The sequence below is a fragment of the Oncorhynchus nerka genome, linkage group LG27 (genome assembly GCF_034236695.1).
Source record: "Oncorhynchus nerka isolate Pitt River linkage group LG27, Oner_Uvic_2.0, whole genome shotgun sequence".
Taxonomy (NCBI): Eukaryota; Metazoa; Chordata; class Actinopteri; order Salmoniformes; family Salmonidae; genus Oncorhynchus; species Oncorhynchus nerka.
The window spans coordinates 40,129,481-40,151,694 of NC_088422.1; the positions used below are offsets into that span (position 1 = coordinate 40,129,481).

The 22,214-nt window shown below is 49.1% G+C and overlaps 1 protein-coding gene across 1 annotated transcript in view; it reads left to right on the forward strand.

Annotated features, from left to right (window-relative positions):
* The window catches only part of LOC115111768 (histone acetyltransferase KAT6A-like), a 36,534-nt gene extending 15,161 nt beyond the window's left edge, over window positions 1-21,373 (forward strand). The window contains 16 exon segments of the mRNA XM_029638176.2: window positions 1,127-1,235; window positions 1,546-1,661; window positions 1,879-1,960; window positions 2,296-2,410; window positions 4,733-5,058; window positions 5,536-5,648; window positions 6,726-6,841; window positions 6,978-7,119; window positions 7,994-8,155; window positions 10,031-10,124; window positions 10,620-10,851; window positions 11,099-11,279; window positions 11,374-12,075; window positions 12,255-12,510; window positions 15,809-17,742; window positions 17,745-21,373. Of these exon segments, the coding sequence (XP_029494036.2) occupies window positions 1,127-1,235; window positions 1,546-1,661; window positions 1,879-1,960; window positions 2,296-2,410; window positions 4,733-5,058; window positions 5,536-5,648; window positions 6,726-6,841; window positions 6,978-7,119; window positions 7,994-8,155; window positions 10,031-10,124; window positions 10,620-10,851; window positions 11,099-11,279; window positions 11,374-12,075; window positions 12,255-12,510; window positions 15,809-17,742; window positions 17,745-19,091 (6,027 nt within the window). The 3' untranslated portion in view covers window positions 19,092-21,373.
* The last annotated feature ends 841 nt before the right edge of the window (window positions 21,374-22,214 follow it).

The window sequence follows — 22,214 nt, forward strand, 5'->3', positions numbered from 1 at the left end:
CAGTAAGCAACAGGTGTCCGCAACGGGTCTGCCTGAAATTGCCGACTCTACTAATTTGAAGCGGTGTCCACATACGCACATATACACATTATATACAAAAGTATGTGTAATTAAAAGTGTCATTATTGCTACAATATACCATGAGGCAAGGCTTAGCTCTCGCAGATACAATTTTTTTCAAGAATGGGTTATTTTACCATTTTCATGCGCCTCCCTCATGTCCGCATAGGTCTGTACATGACAGGCTGTAGCCAAAGGCTATCACCTACACTTGCACCCCCCTTGAAGGTCAAACAGCCTAAAATCACAATATTCCAGGCCTGGTCATCAGCCTCCCTCCACCACTGGCTACCCCCCTGGGCGCTGTGTAGCTGCCCTGCGAGAGGGAGAGTTTGTGTGTGGATGAGTTTGTTTGTGTGTGTGTCTGTCTATGCATGTTTGTGTGTGTCTCAAACAGGTTCATGGGTTACTCTCTTCTGCTCCATGCTAAAAGATTTATGGTGTCCCAGAAGTGAATGTCAAGACGGCGTGCTAAAGAATAAGCATCGGAACAGAACAGGGCCTTTAGTGGTGCTCACGCCGCAGAGCTGCTCTGGAAATGATATGGGAATCCAGTTGAGTGGAACAAAGACCCCTGGGTAGTGTAGTAACTATCACCTCTGGGCTCGTATGTATCAAGCGTCTCAGGTGGCGTGCTGATCTAGGATCAGGTCCCCGTGTCCATACATTCCAATTTAAAAGGCAAAACTGTCTCCTAGATCCTCAGTTATAACCTGAGAGTAAAGGCAGGTTGTCATCATCATCATAGCCTTTAACGGTCATCTGTTAGGTCACAACGTCATCACCAGGGAATAGTCTGCTGCCTCTGCCGTTCGCTTAATCTGACTGACAAATTCTTTATTCATTTGCTGTCTGAGTGAACTGTAACTGCTGTCTCTGTGGCACATTGACAGTGATCTGAATGTGGACACACAGCGATTACTGCCCCTCCTGTCTGGTACAATGAAGCAGTTGAATGGAGCTGTTTTGTGATTCTCTGTCTGTGTCCCTGTCCTTCCACTCTCCACCCCCCGTCTGACTCCCGTTTATCTATATATCTCACTCTCTGTCTGTCTCTCTCTCTCAGCCTGTGGCAGAGCCCATCCCTATCTGCAGCTTCTGCCTGGGGACCAAGGAGTCGAACCGCGACAAGAAGCCAGAGGAGCTCATCTCCTGTGCAGACTGTGGCAACAGCGGTGAGTAGCACTGTGGCAGCACGGTTTATACATGCTGGGACATCAATGAAGCGCTGCCTGCTACTTCCCCTCCCTGCCTGCACCTTGGATTTATGTCTCGGGTTTCATTTGAATACTAGGTCAGATGTAGTTTTTGATTCGTCAAACTAGGCTAAATGTATGTTTCGACAGGGTGTTCTGTTAGATGTCTGAATCTTTCAGTTTGTCGTCATGGTTGAGCTGGATCTATACGGCTTTTGGAGTGGTGTTTTGATCTCGTGTGGTTGTCAGGCTTGTGAGTGTTTCGACGTTGTTGATCTGTGTCCCCTAGGCCACCCGTCCTGTCTGAAGTTCTCACCGGAGCTCACGGTGCGAGTCAAAGCTCTGTGGTGGCAGTGCATCGAATGCAAGACCTGCAGCAACTGTCAGGATCAAGGCAAAAACGCGGTGAGTGCTTGTGTGCCTGGTTGTGCTTCGGCTCAGTACTCGGATCAGATTTAGTGTTTTTCAACTGACTGAGAACTATTTTAGACGGCTGCTACAGATGGTTCTCTCTCTTCTGAACGTCCAAGTACAGGACTGGTTGACGGCAAATGGTGGAAATGTAAGTTCAGCGTAAACATGATGTGCAGGGAGTGACCAACTATGTACTGTGTGTGTGTAGGAGAACATGTTGTTCTGTGACTCCTGTGACCGGGGCTTCCACATGGAGTGCTGTGACCCCCCACTGATGCGGATGCCAAAAGGTAAACCCCACCCCTGACCCGTCTAACGTACCCAATAAAACCCACTTAAACATACACAGTCCCTGGAAAGACCTGCGCCTCTCTGCAGTAAATGGATCCACTGTGCATCTGAACGACTATGGCCACGAGGTAATTGGTAACGAATGACAAAGCTCAGAAGGACCACAAACCCATTTTCCGGCAGTGTAATGAAACATATCCTTTTTTTTGTTGCTGTTCTAATGCTGCTAGTACTGTGTGGTCGGTGCATGTCCTAGAATAGTAGTAGTACCGAAGAGGTTTAATGCCAGCTAAGCTAATACACAATGCTCTGATTTGCTCTGCTCTCCCACCAGGCATGTGGATCTGTCAGATGTGTCAGCCCAGGAAAAAGGGCAGAAAGCTCTTACATGAAAAGGCAGCACAAATCAAACGGCGCTACAACGCACCACTGGGACGACCCAAGAACAGGTTGGTAACGCGACGGAGAGGGCGGCTGCCCGGCAGCACCGTCCGGGAGCCAGCAGCTCGGGCACGGCGTGTCGCTGGACCCGTGAAACACAGCAGGCAACTTCAGATCGGCCCCGCTACAGTTTCACTGGCCGGAGTAGACCATTTCCCATGACCACAAACTGTTTAATGACAGGGCCTAAAAACTAAAAATAAAAGGTCTGCTGTGTTTCATGCTGGAAATGAAGCTTTGTCGGAGCATAAGAATCTAAATATGAAACTCACCGATCGACGTTTTAATGTCGGGAGTCGAGGACCGAGCCTTACTCATTTGTTGACACTATTCGATCATTGGAAACATGAATGACGATCTGTACAATCGATCATTAGTTTAGTTTTTACGTTTTGGCTGTGTTCAGTGGCTCTTGACGCTTCCAAATGACCAGTCCTTAGTTGAGGTCTACCAAAAAAAGCCGATACCTATTAATCGGCCGATTTGATAATTATTATTTTTTGTTGTTGTAATAATGACCATTTCAACAATACTGAATGAACACTTATTTTAACTTAGTATAATACATCAATAAAATCAATTTAGCCTCAAATAAATAATGAAACATGTTCAATTTGGTTTAAATAATGCAAAAACAAAGTGTTGGAGAAGAAAGTAAAAGTGCAGTATGTGCAATGTAAGAAAGCTAACGTTTAAGTTCCTTGCTCAGAACATGAGAACATATGAAAGCTGATGGTTCCTTTTAACATGAGTCTTCAATATTCCAAGGTAAGAGGTTTTAGGTTGTAGTTATTATAAGAATTATATGACTATTTCTCTCTATACCATTTGTATTTCATATACCTTTGACTATTGGATGTTCTTATAGGCACTTTAGTATTGCCAGTGTAATACTACCCTACCTGGGCTCGAACCAGGAATACATCGACAACAGCCACCCTCGAAGCAGCGTTACCCATGCAGAGCAAGGGGAACAACCACTCCAAGTCTCAGAGCGAGTGACGTTTGAAACGGTATTAGCGCGCACCCCGCTGACTAGCTAGCCATTTCACATCGGTTACACCAGCCTCATCTCGGGAGTTGATAGGCTTGAAGTCATAAACAGCTCAATGCTTGAAGCATTGCAAAGAGCTGCTGGCAAAACGCACGAAAGTGCTGTTTGAATTCATGCTTACGAGCCTGCTGGTGCCTACTATCTCTGTCAGACTGCTCTATCAAATCATAGACTTAGTTATAACATAATAACACACAGAAATACATGCCGTGGGTCATTAATATGGTCAAATCGGAAAACTATAATTTAAAAAACGAGACGCTTATTCTTTCAGTGAAATACGGAACCGTTACGTATTTTATCTAACGGGTGGCATCCATAGGTCTAAATATTGCTGTTACATTGCACAACCTTCAATGTTATGTCATAATTACGTAAAATTCTGGCAAATTAGGCGGCCCAAACTGTTGCATATACCCAGACTCTGCATGCAATGAACGTAAGAGAAGTGACACAATTTCACCTGGTTAATATTACCTGCTAACCTGGATTTCTTTTAGCTAAATATGCAGGTTTAAAAATATATTTCTGTGTATTGATTTTAAGAAAGGCATTGATGTTTATGGTTAGGTACACATTGGAGCAAGGACAGTCCTTTTTCACGAATACGCACCGCATCGATTATATGCAACGCAGGACACGCTATATAAACTAGTAATATCATCAACCATGTGTAGTTAACTAGTGATTATGATTGATTGTTTTTTATAAGATAAGTTTAATGCTAGCTAGCAGCTTACCGTGGCTTACTGCATTCGCGTAACAGGCATGCTCCACGTGGAGTGCAATGAGAGGCAGGTGGTTAGGGTGTTGGACTAGTTCAAATCAAATGTATTTATATATAGCCCTTCGTACATTAGCTGATATCTCAAAGTGCTGTACAGAAACCCGGCCTAAAACCCCAAACAGCAAGCAATGCAGGTGTAGAAGCACTAGTTAACTGTAAGGTTGCAAGATTGAATCCCCGAGCTGATAAGGTAAATATCTATCGTTCTGCCCCTGAACAAGGCAGTTAACCCACCGTTCCTAGGCCGTCATTGAAAATAAGAATTTGTTCTTAACTGACTTGCCTAGTTAAATAAAGATGAAATAAAGGTATTTTTTGGGGGCCAAATCGGTGTCCAAAAATACCGATTTCCGATTGTTATGAAAACTTGAAATCGGCCCTAATTAATCGGCCATTCCGATTAATCGGTCGACCTCTAGTCCTTAGTCGTCTGTGTAGTGTGTTGCTTTTTCCTGCTGGGTCTCTGACCAATCCTGTCTCCCGTTGCAGACCAGGCCGGCCCTTCAAGAAGCTAGGTGGGCGTGGCCGGCGGAAGGCGGACCGTCGCTCGCAGTGCTCCTCCCCGCGCTCGTCGTCCAGCTCGTCCTGCGAGGGTTACCCTGGCGACGATCGGCTGCTGTTTTCCCTGCGGGAGGACTCGTCGGAGCAAGGCAGCCTGCGCTTCAACAGGAAGACCAAGGGCCTGATTGATGCCCTCACCAAGTTCTTCACGCCCTCGCCAGATGGACGCAAGGCCCGGCACGAGGTGGACTACTCCCAGCAGTACCGCATCCGTAAGAAGGCCATACGTAAGGGAGAGGGCGATGACAGGACAGGTGAGGAGGGGAGGCTGGAATAATGTGTTGAATACTGAGGGTGAAGGAGAGGCTGTAGTGGCTTTATTTGTGTCAGTCAAACGACGCACTTCATACGATGTTCCTCAGACTCAACACCTGCAGAACTTGCTTACTGTCCAGACGTTTGTCCACACACCTCACGGCCCAACGCCTCTCCCCCTGTTTGACCTAGATAGTTTGTGTGTGCTGATATATGTAGGCTACGCGTGCCATTTTTTTAAATTGACGTAGTTCTGTCCTTGAGCTGTTCTTGTCTATTAATGTTCTGTATTATGTCGTGTTTGGTGCGGACCTTAGAAAGAGTAGCTGCTGCTTTCGCAACAGCTAATGGGGATCCTAATAAAATCCCAAATACCATTTACAAGTTCCAGCACTTGGTGTCTGTCAGAACCTTAAGACATGACTGTTCTGTTCCCTTTCTGTAAGTGTCCCGCCGGCTGTTTCTTCCCTCCACAGACAATCAGGACAGTAGTGACTGGCGCGAGGATGAGGACAAGCTGCCAGGACATGAGAACCTGACCGAGAAAGACGTGGAACTCTTCAGACGCATCCAGGAGCTGGCACTACAGGTAACCACAGACAGAGAAGGAAAGAAAGAAAGTCTCGCTGTCCGTCTCACTCTCGCTGTCCGTCTCACTCTCGCTGTCTGTCTCACTCTCGCTGTCTGTCTCTCTGTCTTTTGCTCTCTGTCCTGTCTGTCTCTGTCCTGTCTCTGTCTCTCTCGCTCTGTGTTTCTGTCTCTTTGACTGTCTCTCTGTGTGTCTCTCTTTGTGTCTCTCTCTCTGTGTGTGTGAGAGATCAGCTTCCCTCCATATCTTTCTATCAGTGTCTATTCCGTTGTGATTCCTCACTGGTACAGACGCTGCAGAGCTTCAGAGCGTTGCTGTACATCACAGGAGAAACTCTCATTGCCAACGTTGTTTTATTCTCCTCCTTCTCCCGTCAGACTTTTCTCTAGTCTTGCTCGGTAGGAGAATAGGACAGGCAGGTGAAAGGTAGAGGTGCACACTCAGCGATTAAAATGTCCACTTTGGATTTTATAATTGATGGCTTCCCTTTTTTGTGTTGTGGTTTGTTTACAAATGGTGTAGAATAGACGCATTCTGGTACTGCTCGCTTTTGTCTTAGAGTGGATCCTCTCTCCCCTGTCATGGCAGTCAGTGAAGAAGACCTGACACTGTAGGCATGGGTGAGGGGCCTCTCTGTGTGTGTGGAAGCGTGTGCTTACCAGCGTGTCAACAGCACCCAGTGGCAGATGCCTAGAGTTTCCACTCAAGACAGACCAGAGAGCTAATAATAATCCTATGAGCACAGGAGACCCGTTTGTTTCTGCTTTACTGTGCCTGTGTGAGTATGTGTCTTCCTGTCACTTAAGTGTGTGTGCTTGTGTTTGAGTGCTGGTGCGTGTCAGGCAAACACAACCACACGCTGTGCTGGGTTAGGCAGGGGGCAGTCAGAAAGCCCAGTAATCCCTGGTGTGTAATCTCTGTCTGCTCCATGCTCTTCTTAATCCCCTGTTGGAAAACCTGGCCTTCGCTTGATGCTGTAGCTCCAAAACTGAACCCTCCTCTCTTTCTCTCGCTCCGTGTGTGTCTATCTCCCTTTCTTTTTTGTCTTCTTTGGTCTATATTTTTTTGCCTTTGCAGAAAGTCGGGGTGACCGGCCCTCCAGATCCCCAAATGCGTTGCCCGTCTGTCATCGAGTTCGGCAAGTTTGAGATCCAGACTTGGTACTCTTCTCCGTACCCACAAGAGTACAGCAGGTAACGAACGACACGACCCACGCTGCTTTTCCCCACACACGCTCCACTCTGAGTCAGTCCACTGTTAGTTTGCGCTCGTGTAACGGGATGTCTCACCCTTTCCCCCTCAATCTTCTCCCTCCTCTGCCTGGCCCAGGTTGCCTAAGCTCTACCTGTGTGAGTTCTGCCTGCGTTACGTCAAGAGTCGCAGCATCCTCTTCCAGCACATGAGGAAGTGCGCCTGGTTCCACCCTCCAGCCGACGAGATCTACAGGAAGGACGACGTCTCCGTGTTTGAGGTGAGACTGAAAGAGGGATACAAGATGGGGGAGGCGAGGTCACCTCCCCCGCCACAAAACCACCCTGCTCCTTCTATGTCCTCTGCCAAGAGTGGCAGTGTCTCACAGGCATTTGTCAAAGACTCTTGTTCCCCCACTGAGGTGTCAACTGTTCCCAAAACTACCTTGTTATAATATTGACCCACAACACAGAGCACCGCCTTATGTGAAGCTACCGTACCTAGATTGTTATCTAGTACAACTACTATCTTTTTGTTTTGTTGTACCTGGAACCGGGACTGCTTGTGTTAAAACTATCACTTCGGAACCAACTATCGTGGTGTCAGCTAACCGTCTGAGTTCCTGACCAGCGACATCCAATGTGTAGACGGTTGAGAACCGCTGTACCAGTACATACTGCAGGCCTCTAATTGAGGGCCAGTCAGTCCATGGCCGTCCGTCTGTCTTGTAGGATAGCGTCTGCAGTTTCGCTGCCTCTCCAGCCCGCCTCGTCCCCTCCTGTCCTCACTCAGCAGCAGAGTAGAATAGCTGGGAGGTCTGGCTGCCTGCCAGGGAGCCCCTCGCTCGCCCAGCCTGGGACACCAGGGATGCCATGGCTTCACATCGTTGGCATCATTGTCTGAGGCTATAAAAGCTATCGACTCCCCTCCCGTATCCCATGAGTGTCTCAGAGTTACTGACGTTGCGGTTCGGAAACGGGCTGAATGGTGCAATGAAGACTGTCCTTTTGACCTTGGGTCATTGTAGTCAATTGTGAATAATTGTCTTTGTCAGATTGGTGGTTGATGTCTGTGCTCATGATGTGCAAATCAAATTTCCTTCTAGGAAATATAGGTTTTCATTTCATTCATGTTGTGTGTGTGTGTGGTCTCAGGTGGATGGGAACATGAGCACAATCTACTGTCAGAACCTGTGTCTGTTGGCCAAGCTGTTCCTGGACCACAAGACGCTGTACTACGACGTGGAGCCCTTCCTCTTTTACGTTCTCACACAGAACGACAGCAAGGGCTGCCACCTGGTGGGCTATTTCTCCAAGGTACGTCTAACCACCAAATACATTTATAGATAGATAGATTTATATACACACATAAGCAACGTTCCGTCAAATTTCTTGGGGGGGCAATGAGCAAATTTGAGGTCTTGTGAGCGGAAACGTTTTTTAGCGTAACTTCCCGGGGTGCGTTTACAGTGAACACTGAGGCTGTACCCTTACAGTTTTAGACAGTAGCCAATAGGCTATTTGAGCATAATGTAGGTCTATCAGACTGGCCTACCAATAAAACCAAAGGAGCAAATCCCATAACATTTTCAAAGGGAAATACTGTAGCTTTTGATTTCTCCATGTAGCCTATATATGTGGTGGTCAATGCGGGCCTACATTTACGTGAGACTTTAAAAGAAGTTTGTATATTATGAAGGGCTTGACATTGATGAATGATTTTGTTTTCTTGGTCTGTAACACCATGGGCCAAATAGATGACTGTAAATGGCATTTTATTGAATGACGCAAAAAAAACATTCAACAAAATGTAACCGTTACCATACACAGAATTAGGCGTAAGCTACCCTTTGCCTATTGGCTTATTTGCATATTCAAGCCAGTCTCAAAATACAACACTGCCCCTTTAACTAAGACACAAGCTTTTTTTTTTTTTTAGTTGGCCTGACCGGCTTTTCATAGACGGCTTGAAATGTGGCCGACACGTTTTGTGCTCTTGTAGGAAGCAGTAACTCCCCATTACTGACCTATACTTATCTATAACTGGGCTTTATAACGCGCAGACTTGCAAAGAATAGCAACAATTGTGCACTCGCACTGCACTGATCTGAAAAGCGTGTTCACTTGTGGGTGCTTGAAAGACCTCTCGTGGACTAGCCCCCGTCAATAGAATTCTACTCCGTGCGCTCTGGCTCTGCCTAAAACTAAATCCAACTTCATTTTGCTGCATTGAAAAGGGGCCGAGATGCAATGTTTATTCGATCACAGGGAAAAAAACATTGATTTATGTAGCGCAAACTAATGGGGCGAACTCCACCTCTTGCGTCAGTCCTGGAGGAAGTTGTACATTAGGAAACACAACAGGGTGAACCCACAAGTTTCTTTAAGTACAGATCTAGGACCAGCTTACCATCCCAAAAATCCTAACCTTAACCGTTCCGAGTGGAAAAGCCCAAACTGTCTGTAGATCACTGTCTAGGTGCACCTTCGTTTAACGCTGGTGAATCCCTCAGTGTGCAGAGAAACGACCACGGCTGCTTTGACACTTTCTCTGTCTCCCCCGTGTCTGTATGGATGTAGGGGCTCTTTTTCACATAGGCTGCCTGCCAAAACACAGCAATTATCTTAGTACACACACACTATTGCGCTGCTCCCAGGACATCACCGCCGCGCTGCACCACCTCATACTGGAGCAGAGAGGGGAGTGGTGAGACACGCACACACAGTCAAAATCATGACGCCATCACAAATGACAATGTGTCTTTAGGTCGGTGTCTACACCAGGGCTCTCCAACCCTGTTCCTGGAGAGCTACCCTCCTGTAGGTTTTTTGCTCCAACCCAATGTAACTGACCTGATTTTTCAGTTTATCAACCAGCTAATTATTAGAATCAGCTGTGCTAGATTGGTGATAACCAATTGGACGGTAGCTCTCCGGGGAACCCTGGTCTAGACGCACCTTCCTTCTACTCCGGTGAATCCCTCTGTATGCAGAGAAACCACCGCTGCTTTGATGCTGTCTCACCCCCCTGTCTGTCTGTCTACGGCTGCAGGTGCTCCTGGAATCGGCCAAAACACAGCAATTATCTTACCACGCTCACACACACAAGACTCCTGCTGTATGTACTAGCACAGGCTTGCTCTGAGTGTGTTTCCATGCCTACCTCTCTCTACTTCTCTCTCTCCTCTCCAGGAGAAACACTGTCAACAGAAGTACAACGTGTCCTGCATCATGATTCTTCCCCAGTACCAGCGCAAGGGCTACGGCCGCTTCCTCATCGACTTCAGTAAGGAGCTCCACTCAGGCTAGGCTCTTACCTCCGCTCCCCAGACCTCTCTGATGCCGAACCAGGGGTTCTAAACTGCTGTAGAGTTCTTGATCAATGCCATCGGAATAGCAGTCAATCCCATTCAATTGAACTAGCAACATGTTGGAATCTGACTCAAAGTGCCTGTAATGAATAACGTCCGGTCCAATTCCTTGTTGAGCTGAATAATCAAAACCGCATTGACCCCTTCCTACTCTGCTTAGCTGGTTGAATTGGATGGTTTAGAAGGTGTTGGTTATTCTGAGGAAAAGCTGGACCACTATCATGTAGTAACAGGGCAAGTAGTGGTAGAAAAGGTAGCATGAATTTATTTCACACGGTCTGACTGAATCGTATACACCAATAGTCAGACAGAAATGCCGTCAAATGTAAATGCGCCTCGTGCCGCCGACTGATTTTTAAAATGAACCTTGTTCTCCGCCCGCTCCCGTCTCTCTCTCCTCTCCCCTCCAGGCTACCTGCTGTCCAAGCGGGAGGGCCAGCCCGGCTCCCCAGAGAAGCCCCTGTCAGACCTGGGACGGCTGTCCTACACTGCCTATTGGCGCAGCGTGGTGCTGGAGTGTCTCCATGAGGTCCGCGACCGCCAGCTCACTATCCGACGCCTCAGCAAGATCACGGGCATCTGCCCCCAGGACATCACCGCCACGCTGCACCACCTCAACATGCTGGAGCAGAGAGGGGAGCGGTGAGACATGCGCTCGCACCGTCAGAGGCGTAACCACGATGCCGTCACAAATTCAACGACTCAGAAATGAGCAACGACATGCTGGCTACCAAGGCCATTTGAAAGCTGACAAGACTATTCTACAGCATGGAACACGTGTCTGTTTGGGAGTTATTTGTTCAGAGTGGTTCTTCCCTCCCTGTGGGGTTTTACCCATCTGTCTGAACAACACCTTGACCTCCCCTGTCTCTGTCCCCCTGTCCTGTAGGCTAGTCCTGGTGCGCAAGGAGAAGCTGGTGTCCACCCACATGGTTCGCCTCATCGCCAGGCCCCGGCTGCTAGAGGTGGACCCTGACTCTCTCCGCTGGACCCCCGTCATCATCACCAACACTGTGGTGTCGGAGGGAGAGGAGGAGGAGGAGGAGAGAGAGGAGGACACCTGCAAGGAGGTGAGGATAATGACGCTTCATGTTCTAAAAGAAATTACAATATTGTGTGTATTAGGGTGGTACATTATGGAGTTAATTTGATATTTTGAAACAGATCAAGCCTAGCCACAAGGTGTCTCCGTTCTCCTGGCTCATCCGAGGAGGCGAGGAAGAAGAGGAGAGAAAGTGCTTCCCGGGGTTCCCCGCTAGCCAAAGCTCTCCGGCCTCCTCCCCAGTCCGCTGCCCTTTGCCCATCCCTGACCACCGCCCCCCTCCCCCCGCCAACGGAGAGCGCCGGGGCAGGGGCCGCCCGCCCAAGAACTGGCCCTGGGGCAAGGTGAAGGATGGGCCGCGGGCCGAGAGGCGGCCGGGCCCGGGACGACCCCCAAAGAGCCGGGTGGAAGTGCAGGATGATGATGAGGAGGAGGAGGAGGAGGAGGACAGAACTGAGGGCACTAATGCCAGCCCCACATTCGGCAGCAGCCCACCCTCCCTCTTCTCCTCAGACAGGCAGCAGGCGGATTCTACAGGCACCATCAGGCCCCTAGAGATGCTTGGCAGGCAATCTGTTGTCCCACCCCCACGCAGCAGAGGGCGGCCTCCCAGGAAGAAGTGGGGCCCCAAGCGCAGGCTGAGTGAGGGGCCCGGGGAGGCCTTGCCCCAGTTGCCCCTGTCACCCAGGCTCAGCGACCTGTCGCCGGTCAGACGGAGCTGCTTCAGTGAAAGCAGCGAGGAAGAGGATGGCGACGATGACGTGGAGACGGGGGATCACACCCCACCCATCCTCACAAAACCCACCCTGGGGCTCAAATGCAAGGTGAATGGAAAGACTGGATCTGCTGAACTGCTTGATATAGGTCACTCCAAATGATAAGAACGTTGTGACCTCGAAAGAAACATTAGTGACATATGTGTTGACCTCTTCCAAAATAAGAAATTCACACTTTCTGCTTGCAACGTTTTACTGTTTTCAATAGCTTTTCCATGTCTCCCCAGAAACCGTTGAGGAAGAGGCGCATGCGTCAGCGCAGCCACAGCCACGCCCATAGCAGTGTGGTGACCGAGACCATCTCCGAGACCACCGAGGTGCTAGATGAGCCCTTCGTGGACTCTGACTCTGAGAGGCCAATGCCCCGGCTGGAGGAGGAGACCCCCCTGAGGCGCTACCCCCCGGGCCGCTCCGCCCTCCGACACACGGACCCTACGGCCAAGCGGGGCCGACGAGCCAGTCTCACAGAGTCTGAGGAGGACGGTGAGTCCACAGGGCTAACAGAGCAGTTATTTACAGTTGGGCAAAAAAGTATTTAGTCAGCCACCAATTGTGCAAGTTCTCCCACTTAAAAAGATGAAGGGCCTGTAATTTTCATCATAGGTACGCTTCAACTATGACAGACAAAATGAGGGGGAAAAAAATCCAGAAAATCACATTGTAGGATTTTTAATGAATTTATTTGCAAATTATGGTGGAAAATAAGTATTTGGTCACCTACAAATAAGCAAGATTTCTGGCTCTCACAGACCTGTAACTTCTTCTTTAAGAGGCCCCTCTGTCCTCCACCTGTATTAATGGCACCTGTTTGAACTTGTTATCAGTATAAAAGACACCTGTCCACAACCTCAAACAGTCAGACTCCACTATGGCCAAGACCAAAGAGCTGTCAAAGGACACCAGCAACAAAATTGTAGACCTGCACCAGGCTGGGAAGACTGAATCTGCAATAGGTAAGCAGCTTGGTTTGAAGAAATCAACTGTGGGAGCAATTATTAGGAAATGGAAGACATACAAGACCACTGATAATCTCCCTCGATCTGGGGCTCCACGCAAGATCTCACCCCGTGGGGTCAAAATGATCACAAGAACGGTGAGCAAAAATCCCAGAACCACACGGGGGGACCTAGTGAATGACCTGCAGAGAGCTGGGACCAAAGTAACAAAGCCTACCATCAGTAACATACTACGCCGCCAGGGACTCAAATCCTGCAGTGCCAGACGTGTCCCCCTGCTTAAGCCAGTACATGTCCAGGCCCGTCTGAAGTTTGCTAGAGAGCATTTGGATGATCCAGAAGAAGATTGGGAGAATGTCATATGGTCAGATGAAACCAAAATATAACTTTTTGGTAAAACCTCAACTCGTTGTGTTTGGAGGACAAAGAATGCTGAGTTGCATCCAAAGAACACCATACCTACTGTGAAACATGGGGGTGGAAACATCATGCTTTGGGGCTGTTTTTCTGCAAAGGGACCAGGACGACTGATCCGTGTAAAGGAAAGAATGAATGGGGCCATGTATCGTGAGATTTTGAGTGAAAACCTCCTTCCATCAGCAAGGGCATTGAAGATGAAACGTGGCTGGGTCTTTCAGCATGACAATGATCCCAAACACACCGCCCGGGCAACGAAGGAGTGGCTTCGTAAGAAGCATTTCAAGGTCCTGGAGTGGCCTAGCCAGTCTCCAGATCTCAACCCCATAGAAAATCTTTGGAGGGAGTTGAAAGTCCGTGTTGCCCAGTAACAGCCCCAAAACATCACTGCTCTAGAGGAGATCTGCATGGAGGAATGGGCCAAAATACCAGCAACAGTGTGTGAAAACCTACAGAAAACGTTTGACCTCTCTCATTGCAACAAAGGGTATATAACAAAGTATTGAGATAAACTTTTGTTATTGACCAAATACTTATTTTCCACCATAATTTGCAAATTAATTAATTAAAAATCCTACAATGTGATTTTCTAGGATTTTTTTTTCTCATTTTGTCTGTCATAGTTGAAGTGTACCTACAGTGCCTTGCGAAAGTATTCGGCCCCCTTGAACTTTGCGACCTTTTGCCACATTTCAGGCTTCAAACATAAAGATATAAAACTGTATTTTTTGTGAAGAATCAACAACAAGTGGGACACAATCATGATGTGGAACGACATTTATTGGATATTTCAAACTTTTTTAACAAATCAAAAACTGAAAAATTGGGCGTGCAAAATTATTCAGCCCCTTTACTTTCAGTGCAGCAAACTCTCTCCAGAAGTTCAGTGAGGATCTCTGAATGATCCAATGTTGACCTAAATGACTAATGATGATAAATACAATCCACCTGTGTGTAATCAAGTATCCGTATAAATGCACCTGCAATGTGATAGTCTCAGAGGTCCGCTAAAAGCGCAGAGAGCATCATGAAGAACAAGGAACACACCAGGCAGGTCCGAGATACTGTTGTGAAGAAGTTTAAAGCCGGATTTGGATACAAAAAGATTTCCCAAGCTTTAAACATCCCAAGGAGCACTGTGCAAGCGATAATATTGAAATGGAAGGAATATCAGACCACTGCAAATCTACCAAGACCTGGCCGTCCCTCTAAACTTTCAGCTCATACAAGGAGAAGACTGATCAGGAGATGCAGCCAAGAGGCCCATGATCACTCTGGATGAACTGCAGAGATCTACAGCTGAGGTGGGAGACTCTGTCCATAGGACAACAATCAGTCGTATATTGCACAAATCTGGCCTTTATGGAAGAGTGGCAAGAAGAAAGCCATTTCTTAAAGATATCCATAAAAAGTGTCGTTTAAAGTTTGCCACAAGCCACCTGGGAGACACACCAAACATGTGGAAGAAGGTGCTCTGGTCAGATGAAACCAAAATTGAACTTTTTGGCAACAATGCAAAACGTTACATAACGTCCCACTGTCAAACATGGTGGTGGCAGCATCATGGTTTGGGCCTGCTTTTCTTCAGCAGGGACAGGGAAGATGGTTAAAATTGATGGGAAGATGGATGGAGCCAAATACAAGGACCATTCTGGAAGAAAACCTGATGGAGTCTGCAAAAGACCTGAGACTGGGATGGAGATTTGTCTTCCAACAAGACAATGATCCAAAACATAAAGCAAAATCTACAATGGAATGGTTCAAAAATAAACATATCCAGGTGTTAGAATGGCCAAGTCAAAGTCCAGACCTGAATCCAATCGAGAATCTGTGGAAAGAACTGAAAACTGCTGTTCACAAATGCTCTGCATCCAACCTCACTGAGCTCGAGCTGTTTTGCAAGGAGGAATGGGAAAAAAAATTGCAAAACTGATAGACATACCCCAAGCGACTTACAGCTGTAATCGCAGCAAAAGGTGGCGCTACAAAGTATTAACTTAAGGGGGCTGATTAATTTTGCACGCCCAATTTTTCAGTTTTTGATTTGTTAAAAAAGTTTGAAATATCCAATAAATGTCGTTCCACTTCATGATTGTGTCCCACTTGTTGTTGATTCTTCACAAGAAAATACAGTTTTATATCTTTATGTTTGAAGCCTGAAATGTGGCAAAAGGTCGCAAAGTTCAAGGGGGCCGAATACTTTCGCAAGGCACTGTATGATGAAAATTACAGGCCTCATCTTTTTAAGTGGGAGAACTTGCACAATTGGTGGCTGACTAAATACTTTTTTGCCCCACTGTATGTAGCAATGTATAGGTGTACAGTAGCTAGGCATTGATATACAGTACTTGCTTGAGTAGATCTGTACGTGTAACAATGGATATCTCTCTCCCTCTGTTCTCGTATAGAACCCACTCCTGTTCTGAAGTCAGTTGCCTCCCTACGGAACCCAGAGCCCACGGCCTCCGCAGACACCCCAGAGTCCCCCGTCAAGAAGAAGAAAGGCTGGCCCAAGGGCAAGCCCCGCAAGCCCCTGCACTTGAGAAAATGGCCGGGCAGATCACCTGGCAGCGGGGCCAACCAGAACGCAGGGGACACCAGTCTGACCACCTCGGGCGACCCTCCGCCCCCCAAGATCAAGATGAAGCCGGGCCGCAAGCCCCAGAGCTGGTACCTACAGCGGGCCCAGGAGGAGGCCAAGAGGCAAGAAGCAGAGCGACCGAGGCTGGGTCTGGGAGGGGGGCAGCAGCTAGACAAGCCTCCCCAGCAGCTAGAGGACCGAGCCTGCAAGAGGTCCTCCAGAGCTGCAGCTACCGACAACGACAAACGCAAAGACTCTGATGAAGAGGACGACTACCCCCCCAAGCCTGTGGAGCAGAAGATCCCCAAGAGGCGGGGGCGACCGCCCAAAAACCCATCCCTGCTACAACAACCCGTCCCTAAGCCGCTCCCTGTCTCGGAGCCAGAGGAGGAGGAGGAGGAGGAGGAGGAGGAGACAGAGAGGGGCTGGGTAGAGGACAAACAGAGCCATCCACCGACCCGCTCCCTGCTCTCCCCGTCTTCTACCGGAGGCCCCAGTGCCCCCCAGCCCAGCAGGCCAGACAAGAACAGAGACATGGCTGACAGGGAGGATGAGGAAGACGAGGAGAGGGAGGACGAGGAGTGTGCGAGCCTGGACAGCAGCAGCAGGAGGACCGTGGCAATGCCAGGCTCGGGGAGCAGACGCAGCGAAGACCATGATGCAGACGACGAAGGAGACGGACACCTGGAGGACAAGAGCAACAGCAAGAAGAGGACGAGCCAGGACTCTGAGGAGGAGGAAGAGCCTGCCTCCCCCGCCTGCTCTCCGCCCGTCAAAGAGGAACCCCAGGGTGGGGAAGGTTTTTTAGACATGCAGGGAAGCGTGCAGGCCAGAGACGGCTATGTCAGCAAGCAAGAGGAGGAGGACGACGAAGAGGCAGAGGAGGAGCTGCAGGAGGTGAAGTGCCGGCCGCTGGACGCAGCACAAGACGAGAGGAGGCGGCGGCGAGAGGCGGAGGAGTCAGCAGCGGCAGCTGCGGCGGTGGAGACTGTGACAGCCATCTCAGTCCCCTCCGAGCCCCTAGAGCAGCAGCCGCTGCACCCCGAGGACAAGGCTGTCACGGTGCTGATGGAGCCCCAGCACCCTCACCCCCACCAGCACCCCGACTCCTTCAAGGAGGAGCTGACCCACCACCATGGGTCCCACCACGGCCAGCACCACCACAACAACGAGCTGGACCTGGAGACGGTGCAGGCGGTCCAGTCTCTGACCCAGGGAGAGGCCCAGGACGAGGAGCCAGAGAGCCACGGGGTCTCCCACGGAGCCTATCAGGATTGTGAAGAGACGCTGGCCGCCTGCCGCACCCTGCAGAGCTACAGCCACGCCGGGGAGACAGAGGAGGAGGCTACCCACCTGGCTTTGGTGGAGGAGTGTGGAGCCTCCCAACACAGCAGCCCCCTACCCCATACCAACCCCCCCATGACCCCCTTACCCAGCCAATCAGTCCGCTCCGTCAACAGCCCAGCAGGCGTGACTCCAGGAGGGGTGATGGAGTCTGGGCTGGGGCAGCAGAGAGAGGGCACGCCAGGCCCTACTGGGGGAACAGGGGGAGGGGTGTACACCCAGATCACCCCTGAGCACCCCAGCTCTCTGTCAGCCCCGTCCCTGCAGAACATGGAGACCAGTCCCATGATGGACGTGCCGTCTGTGTCGGACCACTCCCAGCAGGTGGTGGACAGTGGATTCAGTGACCTGGGTAGCATCGAGAGCACCACAGAGAACTATGACAATCCCAGCAGCTACGATTCTACCATGGGCAGCGGGGAGGGAACAACAGCGGTAACCATGCGGTCGCCTCGACCTCGTCGGCGGCGGGCTCTTCCTCTAACTCGGCCACGCCCTCCTCACAGGGCAACAGCTGCTCCTTTGTCCCGGCGCCCGGCCTCACGTCTCCCAGCGGCGTCGTGACATCACAGCTCACCATGGGCAGCTGCAACCTCATCCAACAGACCGGGCCAGGGCCCAATAATGGTCCGGGAGCCAACATGGGTGGCAACAACAGTGTGTCTCAGCCTCCGCTGCCACCCCGTCCGCCGTCTGTTAACACCCACCAAGGCATCAAGTCCCCTCAGAGCTTTGTGAACGAGAGGCCGCCCAGCGCCAGCCAGCAGTCCCAGAAAAAAGTGCAGCAGCCCACTCAGCAGCAGCAGGCTCCCAACCCCCAGCCCTCTGCCCCTCCAAACCCCCACACGCCCCAGCAGCAGCAGCCCCTATCCCAGTGCAGTATGGGGAACGGCTTTGGCTCCACGCCAATGATCATGGAGATCCCTGAGAGTGCCTCCCAGGGTGGGGGCCGCAGCCTCTACGAGCGGATGGGCCAGGACTTTGGTGCAGGGGGTTACCCCCAGCCCTCGGCCACGTTCAGCCTGGCTAAGCTGCAGCAGCTCACCAACACCATAATGGACCCCCACGCCATGCCCTACTCGCACTCGGCCTCTGTCACGTCATACGCCACCAGTGTTTCTCTGTCTAACCCCGGTCTGGCCCAGCTCTCCCCCTCACCACACCCTCCCTTAACCCAGGGCCAGGCCACCATGAGCCCCCCTCCACAAATGAGCTCTGGCTCCATGAACCTGGGCTCCCTGCAGCTGCAGTGCAACATGCCCACAGGCAACATCGGCCTGCCTCCCCCGCCCCACACCCAGAGGCTGCAGGGCCAGATGGCCACAGTGAAGGGCCACATCGCCATCCGCTCCAAGGCCCAGTTGGCCCCCGCTCCCTCCCCGCACCAGCAGCAGCTGTACGGCCGCAGCTCTGGGTCCGTGGCCATGCAAGGCTCGCCCCGTACCCTGGCAGTGCAGCGCAGTATGATGCCCAACCTCATGCCCACGCCGGCCGGTTACAACACCATGAACATGAACCAGCTGAACGCCATGTCGGCCGGCTACCGCATGCCACAGCCTATGATGAACAGCGGTTACCACGGGAACCCCCCTTACATGAACCAGCCCGCCCAGTACCCCATGCAAATGCAGATGGGCATGATGGGGGGGCAGGGGTACCCGCAGCAGCCTATGCAGCCCAATCACCACGGCAACATGATGTACACGGGCCCCACCCACCACAGTTACGCCGGCGTCCCCAAACAGTCGCCTTACATGAGCAGATGAGTAGAGAACCCCACAGCAACGCCGCAGCTCTCAAGAGATGGGGGGGACACTCTCCGACCTGGCACTCTGATGTAGGGAGGGACTCCGCTGTCGCCTCTCTTTACTGTATTACTTGGTGTTGAATCCACCCTCTCCAAAGCCAGAGCGAGCATAAGGGGAGAGCAAGGGGAGACTATTTTCAATGTTTTGTATGTGTAATTTTGTTCTATTCAGTTGGATTCATCCCCCACCCCCAAGCTGGCTGTGTAGGGAGTATGCTGGCACGATACATAACGTGTAACTGGACCTCTGGTACTGTCTGGCAGACTGCACTAGTCTAGTCAGACCTACACGACACGCTCCTCTCTGGCAGAGTTTCTACGCTAACGGAAGGCTCCCCTCCACTGTTTACTGGGAGGAGAGTGGAGGAGGAGGAGGAAGAAGATGGGCTGAAACATGGACTTTGGAGGACCTTACATTGTCAAAACTGAGAGGTTAACTAAATATATTAAACCATGCACACAATATTATAATTGACATAGGAAGCCTTAACTTGGAAAAAAAGAGACTGATTATAATTGTAGATGGACTTTTCTTTCAATATATTTGAATACTTTCATTGTTTTTATTTTGACAACCGTTGAAAACAACTTGCGTGCAGTCCAACCTCTCTATGCTTTGGTCTTGAAGTAAGGCATACTGAAATGGTGGTACACCCTCTAGTGCCGACACACACACACACTCTCACTCACACACACACTCTCTCTCTCGCTCTCACACACACCTCTCCATTGCCACTTGGTGAGCCGGGGCACTTCAGTCTCAGAGTTGAGATTCATGGGTCCTAAGTGTCACAACAGTGTCAGGAGTCTGTCTTCCTGGTAGGAGGGTGTGTATCTGGGGGGGGGCACCACTCCACCCAGGATGCTGTAGCTGTTCGTTCTGGAATGTTTAGATGTAAATATTCTGCTACTTCCTGTCGATTCACAGTCCAGCATTGTCAGTCAGTGAGCCATCTAGTCTCCCCTCAGTGGCAGGCAGAAGACATTGCAGCACTTACATTTTATTAAAACATTTAAAAAAAAATGTTGGTCACACTCTACAGAAGGCTATTATTAGGCTTTTTTACCCATTTGATGGTGTATGTCTGTCATCCCCATGCAGTTTACCTTCCAGGGAAAGAGATGAGGTCTGCCAGGTGGAGTAACTCACTGCTTTAAGGAAAACCAGCTGTTGGAATTAGCTGAGCCACTTCATTCAAGTGTTAGTAACCCACAAACCGAGGTCAAGGCATCCTCTCTGAACACTGTTTTCTGTTAAAAGGAGTCTATCTGTGCAAGTCTGCAGTGCACTTCCATTGATTAGTAGAGATGTCTGCGCTCTATGGACCATCGACATACGGAGAGGTGGCCAATGCCAAATACTGTGCATTGTGTACGCCTTGCCCCCCCACACACACAGACATCTGGATGGTTACTGTGTTAGGATGGGACGGGTGGTGGAGGAATTGACCCAGTTGTCTCAATGTTCCAGTATTCAAAGTCAAAATGAAGATACTTTTCTTACAGACATGACGTTTTCATATATTATTTGTTTTTTTGTTTAATTTCTCTGAACTTTATCAGACTGGGCAGCTTTCTTTTATGACACAAGCTGACTCTTTTTGACTTTAGAAAACCTATTGTAGAGAATGTTTTTTCTATAATATAAAAAATAAATATTCTGACATTGGTACTGTCATTTTTTTCACTTCTGTTTCAGGAAAAAAAAACTACATTTTTTTAGCTCGACTCGAGGTAATATTATTAAGAAATTCAAAACAAAAAAAAATTCTCACTTTTAGTGAATTTAAGATGCCTTTTAACCTCTCCATTCCATCTCATCTCTAGAGTTTTCTATCTTTGTGTAGTATATTAATGCTATTTTAAAACAAAAGGAAAAAACATATCTGAAGGCCACTTAGGCGTTCTTTTGTTTTGATTTTTTTTTTGTGTGTGTGTATAGGACGACTTCCTTGCGTTTTAAGAGGCATGTAAAAATGAGCTCAGTATATTTGTCTGTTTATATCGCTTCCCTTTTTGTATCCTTTGTAATTGTACATGGTGCATTGTGAGCTAAGAGAGTACAAGATAGAGGTGAGGCTGGCTGGGTGCATAGCGATGGTTGATAGTGCCCTGCTGCCTCTGTCTCTCTACTTTGTCCCTGTATGTATTTCCATTTATTTGTTTTTCTTTCTTAGCAAGTACTTTCAAAGAACTCTGTACATTTTAACATAAAACAAAAATAAATTATGTTGAGCCATGTATGTTGTCATATTTTTTTTGATCTATTCGGACTTTTAATAATTGCTGCTCCTTGGCAGTGATTTTCTCACTTTAACTAGAAATGAATTGATTTCAATTCTTATTTGCTATGTGAAGCTGGCTCATATATACCGAACAAAAATAAACAACAATTTCAATGATTTTACTGAGTTACAGTTCATATAAGGTAATCAGTCAGTTAGGCCCTAATCTATGAATTTCACATGACTGGGCCAATCAGAATGAGTTTTTCACAGACAGAAATACTCCAAATGTCCAGTTGGCTGGTCTCAGACAATCCTGCAGGTGAAGAAGCTGGATGCGGAAGTCCTGGGCTGGCGTGGTAACGTGTGGTCTGCAGTTGAGGCCGGTCGGACGTACTTCCAAATTCTCTAAAACGACGTTGGAGGTGATTTATTGTCAGGGTTGGGAAGTAACGGATAGTGAGTAAGCCTGACCACTATGATGACACACCAAATATGTTTGATGGATCGTGGGAAAAGAGCAGGAATAGGCTTTTGTAGGCTACAATCCAAGCTGTCTTCCAATGGTGTGACTGCTGTCAGCATCCAAAGATTATCCAATTTGAATAAAGGTTTGGATGACAGCAGTGGTGTACAGTCGTGGCCAAAGGTTTTGAGAATGACACAAATATTAATTTTAACAAAGTCTGCTGCCTCAGTTTGTATGATGGCAATTTGCATATACTCCAGAATGTTATGAAGAGTGATCAGATGAATTGCTAAATCCCTCTTTGCCATGCAAATTAACTGAATCCCCCAAAAAACATTTCCACTGCATTTCAGCCCTGCCACAAAAGGACCAGCTGACATGTCAGTGA